Below are 9,406 nucleotides of genomic sequence, written 5' to 3' on the forward strand. Positions count from 1 at the left end.
AAAGTTAAGCAATACCATTGTAAACAGGAGAAGAGGCAACACTGCCAGGTTTGACTCACCCCAGAGGTGTTTACCCTCCCTGAAGTGATTGCCAGACAGCCCAGGTGGGATGACTCGCTCTCCTCTGATAAGCAGTCCCGGGAATGAGCTGCTTGGAGATCTGAGAGCTTAATACGTCTATTAAACAGCCTTTACCCTCCACAACTCCCGGGGAGCCCCACAGTAATCAGGATTCTGAGCCCTACATAAGAGTGGCCTAGGGATGCAGAAGCTATTTCAGGGAAATACATGGAATTGTGGGTAGTAGCAGCAGGGGAAGTTGAGAAATGAGTACAATGAATATCAAACCCAAAATCCTCCCTTGCCTCAAAATCCTCCCTTTTGTTACCCTGGAGTCTCCCAAGCTCCTGCCCCCAACGCTGCTGACCAGATTTCATTCTTTACCAGTGACTTAAAAAAAACCCCAGACCCCTTGGTAAATAAAAATCTCTGTGCTGCTTTAGTTTGCAGTTTGTGCTATCAAATGTGGCTTCTCTGACGGTTAGATTTGGGGGCTGGCCTGTCTCTCCCACAGATGCATCCTGGGCCAGTCCATCCAAAGCAATCAATACTGCTGCAAACCTATTGCTGACAGGGTTGCTCAAATGCTTTTCCTCTCCCTTGTGTGACCTTCCCCAGCACAGATCTGGGTTGTCTCAGCATCCTGTCGAAAGGCTCCATTGCCTGGGCTGTGGTCCAGTGAGGAATAAGGGAAGAAGAGAGGGATCGAAGCAGAAGTTAGGAAAGGCAGCATGTACCTGAGGAAACCCTGCCTCCTGGGGAAGAAGAGAGGGATATGCTGATGAAAAATGACATGAAGAGAACAAAGGCCTACTGCCATTTTGTTTGCAAACAGCCGTGAGCAAGGAGGAAGGGGGGCGGGGGCGGGCAGGTGGGAAGAGAACAGAATCTGCATAACTCTGGCTAATGCTCGTGTACTAAATCCCTGAAATAACTGCATCAATCTCTCCCTTTTGCTTGGTTGTGTCAGGACAGGCTGCACGTGTGTGCATGGCAACAGTCCCACATGTGGCTGGGAAAGCATCAATGCACATCTTAGATGAGATCTAAGGGCCTGCCTGCAGGATCGGAACTGGGGTTGTGCTCGGATGGGGTGAATTATTCTTGTCAGAATTGTTTAGAAGAGGTATGAGCTCAAATCTTTCTGCCTTGGGTGGGGTGGAGTTGGAATCTGGATCCCCCCAGACTTTTTTTGGGGGGAGCCCTTGACCTTCAATTAGCTGACCCCCAAATACATAATGTACAGTCCCAGGCCGCTCCAAGAGTAGATTTCCCTGACACTTCCTATTCAAGCTGCAGTCACAGGAAATGAGTCCAAGACAGCAAGATACACTTCAGTGGTCTCCCCTGTATATGCCTTTCCATTGAGACGCATATTCCAGCACTGATCAGAGACATGGGCAGCCTGTTGGTTTTAAATCTGCTTTTTATTGCTTAAAATAATTTGACTCTGTTGCAGAAATATACCGAGCTTTACATGCCTGCTGCACAGTTTGAAAATCCTATCACACAGGCTATGTGAGAGCCCTGGCCTTGAAGAGAGCTGTCTAAAGGAAACATTAACATGATTACAGGGGGCAACAGGTTCCTTTGCAGGGGGAAGCCAGCGAGGTGCTGATTAAAATAAAGATTCCCATCAAACTGGTTTATAATGAACCCAACTACACTGGGAGCTGGCATGCAGCCTTCCTGAGGAGTTAGTAGAAGAGCTGTGTGCAAAAGCCTTTAATCTTCCTGGCTGACGTGACTGATGGAGCATAAAGAAGTTTCAAAGGTTGGGTCAGCAAGTCCTGTGAATCCAGGCACGGCACTCGCAGCCTCTAGTAAAGTGCGGGGTAGAAAGAAGGGCTTGAAAAGAGAAAGATCCCAAATGTAAGGGAGCAGCACCTTGCCCCTGGAAAAGTCATAGTCAGATAGAAGCGTGTGTGTGTCGACCCAGTGATCAACAAAGGGCTCCAGTAACTGCTAAGGAATTGTGATTAAAGTCCCCTGCATTGTGCAGTCAGGTGCACAAACAGAGGTTGGGTGCCCAGTGACAGGTTTGCTCACACAACTACCCATTATGTGCTCACAAAACAGGTGTTTTCACATGCATACAGATGTGCCAGGAGATATGCAGATGCCATTAAGAAGCTCATAGAAAACATGCCCATGCAAAACCGGTACCCAGATCCCCTGCTGATGGGTGTGTCAGAAGGGGTAGGGATGGAAACCGCAGGACCAAGAAGCTGTTCTCATTGCAATACAGGGCATTTTGGCAGCAGTGACAGATTTTGGAAACAGCACATTTTGCTGATTCATGAGGGAGAGCACATCCATTTCTAGTTCCTCCTTTGCCTTTGTTGAGCCGTCAGCTGAGATTGTACAATCCGTTCTCTCGTAGGCAGCAAGAAGTGCTGCATCTAGCACTGGTTCTGTGCACCTCCCTAATCCTGATGCTGATGGTTCCCTTTGTGTGCTCATACGACACATAGTGAAGATTCCTGCATCTTGCATGCATGCTTGCTGACCTGCCTGATTGGGGGTGGGAACTGGACAGGGAGGGTTGGGATTACCTCACCAGAGAAATCCAGGCCTGGGATCCTGCCGGTGAATTTCACTGTTACTTCTACTTGCACTTGTGCACATAGTAACCTGTCACGTAGCCAATGACAAAAACCGTCCAAAAGAGGATGTTTCCTCCAATCACTTTAACTGCAATGCCGATTTTCCCAGTGCACAGCTTAGTGTAGATTCTGGGGAGATAAACATGGATAAAGAACAGCTGTAGTCAGTGGACATCCTGGCTGCATTAACACACTAAGCAGAGCTGACTCAGTTTGCTATTTGACTGGGAGACCTGCTGTCGAACTCCAGGTTGGTACCGGAGTGGTGCTGGTGATTCAGTAGGTGGCACCCAGTCACTAGTGATCAGCTGCCCTCAGAAAGGAGGGGCTGTGCCATCTCTTGGATGAAATATAAAACCCAGGGTCTGACCGCTTGTGGAGATTCTAGATTGAAGATTCTACAGCATCTCTCCTCAGAGTCGAAATCTTAGCCCTAATGCAGGGCATATTCCACCTGGAGTAATTAAACTTTGTCCCCCTCAACCTTCCCTGAAGCTTCAGTTCAACACAACATTCTTCATTGCACCCCCTGAACTGTTGTGTAGCATTGCTGTGTCCGGTTTTAGTGGCAAGTGAAGTGATTCTAGTTTATTGTAAAACACGTTCGGGAGAATGGTGTTAGAGAAATAAATGTTACTATTGTTGTTACGGAGTCTACACGGGGGGAGAGAGAGAGACCATATTTCTCTTCCTTTCCATGAGTGAGCGTCAGTGGGGGAAAGAATCACGCTGCTCTAAGCCACTCAGTCACTGTTTGCAATTTGCTAGAAAAAAGGAATTCTTTAGAATTGTGTACAGACAGCTTGGCTTTTCAAATAGTAACATGGCAGCCAGTTGTATCTGTAACTTCAGCTAGATTGTGAATAGAGCCCAATTTCTCTGCTTTAAAAATTCCAAATTTGGTTCCCATTCCTGAAATCAATACTGAGACACTATCTCCCTGACATCCGTGGCACTGTACAACTGGAACCTTTGTGTGTTCCTGTGCTGCTCGGTAAACTGAGACAGAGACAATCCTGGAAGATCTGACTCAGTTATCGTCCAGAAGGTGATCTGTGTTGGCCTTGCAGAAATGCTCTTGGTAGATCCTAGGGAACCGTGTGTCTGGTTCTAGGACCATGTATGGTGGATGAAGGGCTACTCTGCTGACTGACCATTGGCAGTCAAACCGTGTGGGTTTCTTTAATTCCAGCACAGAAGGATAAAAGGTTGACAGACTCGCTAAGGCTAAGGAGAAGGGCAGGAGGGCCTGCAGGGAGCCTCCATAGCTCAGGAGGAACGCCTTGGGAAGAGGAATAGGTTCTGGACAGCTGTTCCTCTTGTGTGTGTTGTTGAGTCTACACCTGTCAGACAGCTGAGCCACAGGGGGTCTCACCTTTTACTTCCCGACACCTCGGCAGTGGATGTGTTCACACTGACTTCATCACGACTACTGTCGTTCCACCTGCTGTACTGAACACCTGCGTCTTGAGGCTGCATCCTTCCAAGGAAAAGGTTGAAGGAAAAAGACTCTAGGAAGGAGGCAAAGGCAGATACAAGTTAAGCTGATGCCTTGACAAGAGGAAAAACTTAATGCAGTTTCCTAACTTGTTTGTTCTCCTTTATTCCTTATGAAAGTGACAATTACAGTCAATGATGTGACACTGGGCATGACCATGTGGGGTTACACTCTCTCTTACTGACCCCAGATCAATAGCTGTCAAGAATAATGAGAAGCACAGGCATGAAGTAGTGAGACAGCTCTACCTACCAATTACTATCCGGGTTAAAACGGAATCCCCCTGGAGAGTCTGACAGGACTTTGAACGGGAACTTTGATCAAGCCTAAAAAAAAGGGGATGGGTGACTCTGAAACCACTCCTGAGATTCCATTTATAGATCCAAATATATCAATCAATTGGGCTGATGATAATTTTTGACGTGTAAACACCTGTTCACTGGGAATTAGACTGAGACTATCAAACCAATTCACCCAGGCAAATAAACCTACAATCTGGGGTGAAAGGCTCCATCGAGTCATCCAATCTTTTATATGCATCTGACTCAGGTCCTGTCATAAACATACAGCTTAGGGTAGCATAAAATCCCTCCTTTACCTGTAAAGGGTTAAGAAGCTCAAATAACCTCGTTGGTACCTGACCAGAAGGACCAATGGGGAAAGAAGATACTTTCAAATGGGGCGGGGGAGGCTTTGTTTCGTGCTCTGTGGGTGTTCTCTCAGCAGACAAAGGGAGAAACCAAGCAAGTAATCCAGCTCCTACTGAAATAATACATCTAATATTACAGAAATAGTAAGTAAGAACAAGGAAATGCGTTAGAGTATCTCTTGTTTTAGCTTGTGAATTTTCCCTGTGCTAAGAGGGAGGTTTATCCCTATATTTGTAACTTTAAAAAGTTTTGCCTAGAGGGGAAATCCTCTGTGTTTTGAATCTGATTACCCTGTAAATTACCTTCCATCCTGATTTTACGGAGGTGCTTCTTTTGCTTTTTCTTTATAATAATGTTCTGGGTTTTTTTAGAATCTGATTGGGTGTCCTAAAAACCCAAGGGTCTGGTCTGTGCTCACCTTGGTCACATTCAAGCCTTCCCAGGAAAGGGGGTGAAGGGGTTTGGGGGGATATTTTGGAGAAACAGGAACTCCAAGTGGTTCTTTTCCTGAATCTTTGTCTAACTCACTTGGTGGTGGTGGCAGCATACTGTCCAAGGACAGGGAAGAATTTGTGCCTTGGGGAAGTTTTTAACCTAAGTTGATAGAAATAAGCTTAGGGGGTCTTTCATGAGGGTCCCCACATCTGTACCCTCAATCAATTGGGCTGATGATAATTTTTGATGTATAAACACCTGTTCACTGGGAATTAGACTGAGACTGTCAAACCAATTCTCCCAAGCAAATAAACCTACAATCTGGGGTGAAAGGCTCCATCAAGTCATCCAATCTTTTATATGCATCTGACTCGGGTCCAGATTCCAAACACCCACAAATCTTTGGAAGACTTAAGAGCCCTCTCCCTGCAGAGAAAGGACTGCCTAGAGGCTATCTTCCACACCTCAACGGTCTTTGCACTTCAGTAAAGAGATGCATGTATGTCCCATGGCTTTTGAAGCATATTGGGATTCTCATGGTGAAAGGTCCCCCTACAGAAATGTAAAATTTTATTTTATGAAGCCTACCTAAAATTCTCGCCAAGGCTGAGTTATCTAAAGTTACTCCTTACTCTAGGTCCTGCAATGCAGCTTGTCTATCTGTTTCTCATGTCATAAGCTCTTCCAGACTGGGAGTACCACATATTTGTGTCTTGTAGAGAACACGCCCATGCTTTACAACTGCTAATTTGCAGAAATTTTAAAATTCTCCCCTTGTTGCCACCTCCTTTTTGACCCAGCCCTCCCGCTCCTGAGACACGGCTTGAGGCACCCGGTGCTGTCAGACAGCTGTGCCTGGCAGAGGGGGTGAGAAGAAAGGATGGTTCTATGGGCAGCAGCCAAAGAAAACTAGAAATGCAGCTCGTTGATGTGTGTCTGGTAAAGAAAGGGGACCTGGAACAGAGATGGAGCAGGACTGGGAGGGATTATGCTGCCTGGGGGGTATTTTCAATTTGCCTTTTTAACTGTGATTATTTCCACTTGGATCCTAGCCTATGTTTCGTAAACAGGGGACTTTACGTTCTTGGCTCGCTGACATAGCAATGTTCCTGATTAAGGTCTAAATTCTAAGGCTGCTAGTGCCAGCAATCGCACTGGTGTTTGCTAACGTACCATGTTAGAGATTAGACCCAGCAGCTCCCTTCAGAGTTTTGGCTCTGCAATCTAAATGCCTCTTCGTGCATCTCTCTGTAGCATACTGCAGGTCTTTAGAAACATTGACTATTATCTGCAACTTGGCATGAGCCTGGCATATTGTGAGGGATCTTTTAAAATATTTTGACATTTTTAAAGCTGCCCCTTTTTGATCAGTGTGGTGCCGGATCAGATTGGGGCAAAGGTGGCTTTAATCCACTTAAGCATTTGTCCAAGCTTGAGGCCGCTGGAAAGTGGGTTAGAGCAGCCTGTAGGCTGCTCTAACTTACACCCCTCTCCAGAGGCCACGCAGGACTATCCCAGACTGTCAGCCAGACACAGCAGTGTCCCGGCCAAGCCTCCTCTTTGCTAGGCTGCACCTCCTGTGCTGGGAGAGGGGGAGTTGTGCAGGGCAGGAGGCACCCTGTACCACAAGAGGATTCCTCCACGTCAGGGGACATTCCACGGCCGGACTTTGCTGGGTTATATGGCTGCTTTGTGCTGGTGGAGCAGCACTCTACAGCTGCAGCCCAGCTGGGAATCTGGCCCCCAGTTTTCCAATGGGACAGTGACAGGGGTGGCACAAGGAGCCTACTCTCCTTTAGAGTCCCAGGGACGGACCTAGCACAACGGGAATCCTTGCACTTTGGGATGTTGAGCAGCTGCTCCTTTCCGGTGCCTCCCTAGCTGCCTTCTGTATGATTTCCAGCTCCAAAGGTCTCCTATCCTCTCCAGCGATCAGTGTATTCACATAACATAGTGACCAGTTGGCTAGAGCAGACACATTACTTCTGGCTGAGAGATTTTTAAAATGAAGCCATATTGCCTCTCTTCACTTCCCCCCAAACCAACCAGTAAAAAGTAGTTTACCACTGGAATGGGCTTGGATTTTAGACTCCTCCTCTCCTCCTAATGTCTGCGCAGAGCTGGGCTTCAACAATTTTACCCCTGAAAATAGGGTGGAAAAGTGGGGGGGGGGGGAAGTCAGAAAAGAAAAGCGAGTTTGCCAAAGACTGTTTAAAGCTGCAGCGTGGTCTCACCTGAGGATCAAAGTCCTTCTCTGACTCCGCTCCGAGCTGTTTCTTGGTGGAAAAATAACCCTTTGCCTTTAGCTCTTTCCTTTCTGGGTTGATTGTGAGCTTTTAACAGCTGTGTGTGCTGTTGTGTTAAACCAAGATTAGAGGAGGAGCGGGGAAGGAGGCGGGGTCCATCAGTTCAGTGCCTTTCAGCACAGAAACACAGGTGCCAGCTATAACTGGCTGACTCCATATGTTCTGACCTAACCAGCGAAAGTGCTGGGGCAAAACTTCCACAGTTCCCACATGCAAATTCTTTAACCTCACTCCGTCTGAAGGCAAATGAGGTGCATGCAATGGCGAATGCATGCCACAGACTTGATTTGAGGAAGGAGTATAAGGGTTACCACCAGAAACATTGGCCGTTAGACCTGGCCCGTCCTTTATTTCAGTATTCTGACCTCAGTGCCATGACAGCATTGAGATTCCAGTGAAAGGAGTGCACGGCCCTGGGGGGAGCTGGACAGCAAGCAGGGGAGACTCTTGAATATTCTGAAATCCTGCCCGCAGCCCTGACTCACACAGCCCTTACTCCTCCTGGGCTACATCCAGAGCATCTCATTCTGTCCTCCATTGATGTGATGTAGTTACTCCAGATTTACTCAGTGTTGTGAGATCAGAATAGGTACAGTGAACCAGAGATCTAGTCAGCACTATCAGTCTGAAGCAAAATCCTTCACTTCTACTTCTGTCTTTAATGGTGCAGATTAGGGAACTGGACAGCTTGGGGGAAGGTTGCTGATGGGATACAGACCCTTTCACATGGCCAGATTGCTGGCTGCAGTGCAGCTCTGGTCTGTTGTTTCCAACTGAAGGCTGTCTGGTGCCCTGTCTGAAATGAGGCAGTAGCCCCAGTTCAGAACTGAGTGGGCAGGTGTCAGCATCCCAAAATCACCTTTACAACTGGCAGCTAGACCATCCATCTCAGCAGAGAGGGCACAGCTTCAAGGGGCCTAAGGAATTAATTCCTGTCTTGCTCCCAGAGATGGTCCACTCCAGGCCAGAGTGGAGGCCCAATGTCAGGGTTCTATGGAGCTTGCTTATGTAGGACCCTTAGTCCAGCATCTCTCATCAGTAGTCAGTTCACAGGGAAATGCAAAAAGGAAGTTGATTTTGTGTTTGGTTGTATTAGAAATATTAAAACTCAAGAGAAAAGCAATGGCACATCCCTCACTAATCATCTGCAATGGTAGACATGCAAAGATCAGACCGAAGAGGGCAATGGCAGATGTTAGTCATGGAGATTCAGCCTTGTGCTAAGCTGAAGAGGAAAATGTACTTTAGCCTGGTTGACTTTTGCAATAGACCTCTGGATGCAAGCGTTGTAGAACTCCAGGCAAAGGGCTGGGACTGCCACATGGGGATGGATTTCATTTCTAAATAACCGTGAGGCAACCATCTGAGTTGCGAACCTATCGTTCTGTTCGGTAGCAGAGAGGTTGGCATCCTTAGCCTTCCTAAGAGCTTTGGGTTTGAATCTCTTGTTACCCTGTGCCCTTTTGCAAAGTAGGAGTGAAATGGTACAAGTAAGTGGAGAATCCTGATTTGACAGCGTTTCATCACCATTTTACACTGGTGTAGATGAGGTCACAAGGTCCAGGCCCTGGAGAACCAGACCTTTTATTTACTGCGACATAATTCAGCCAGAAATCTCTTACAGATGAAGAGGCTGTTTTATGCATTCGGAATAACTTTGTCCAATGGGAAATTCATAAGTGTGGCTCTTGGTTAGGGGTAAAACACGAACATGCAATTTCGATTTGTAACTGGCTTTGGGGCTACCTGCTGACAGCACAGAATTGGCATGTGGGGAAGTCTGCTGGGAAGTAGATATTAGGGTATTTGATCTGTTCTGTTAGAAGGAATAACTGTGTGCATGTCAAGGAT

General features: G+C 47.0%; 1 protein-coding gene across 3 annotated transcripts; it reads right to left on the bottom strand.

Moving 5' to 3' along the window:
* Nucleotides 1-1,468: 1,468 nt before the first annotated feature.
* On the bottom strand, nt 1,469-7,642 carry SMIM1 (small integral membrane protein 1 (Vel blood group)). 3 transcript variants are annotated; one of them, XM_034753503.1, is made up of 5 exons: nt 7,484-7,642; nt 7,314-7,391; nt 4,417-4,490; nt 4,042-4,177; nt 1,469-2,795 (listed from the first exon to the last, which is right to left on the bottom strand). In XM_034753503.1, the coding sequence occupies exons 4-5, from the start codon at nt 4,143-4,145 to the stop codon at nt 2,669-2,671; spliced, it is 231 nt and encodes a 76-aa protein (XP_034609394.1). In that variant the 5' UTR covers nt 4,146-4,177; nt 4,417-4,490; nt 7,314-7,391; nt 7,484-7,642; the 3' UTR covers nt 1,469-2,668. The 3 variants fall into 3 exon arrangements, with proteins under 3 accessions (XP_034609394.1, XP_034609393.1, XP_034609396.1); XM_034753502.1 differs by lacking the exon at nt 4,417-4,490; XM_034753505.1 differs by lacking the exons at nt 4,417-4,490; nt 7,314-7,391 and having other exon boundaries at nt 7,484-7,638.
* Between the last annotated feature and the right edge of the window lie 1,764 nt (nt 7,643-9,406).

Source organism: Trachemys scripta, chromosome 19 (assembly GCF_013100865.1).
Source record: "Trachemys scripta elegans isolate TJP31775 chromosome 19, CAS_Tse_1.0, whole genome shotgun sequence".
Classification (NCBI taxonomy): Eukaryota; Metazoa; Chordata; order Testudines; family Emydidae; genus Trachemys; species Trachemys scripta.

What these genes read in the sequence shown, in the direction of transcription:
- SMIM1 (XM_034753502.1), bottom strand. Translation starts at nt 4,145, where the DNA reads ATGCAGCCTCAAGACGCAGGTGTTCAGTACAGCAGGTGGAACGACAGT. An exon ending in GAGGTGTCGGGAAGTAAAAG is followed by an intron (nt 2,796 to 4,041) that starts GTGAGACCCCCT and finishes TTATCTCCCCAG; the next exon opens with AATCTACACTAAGCTGTGCA.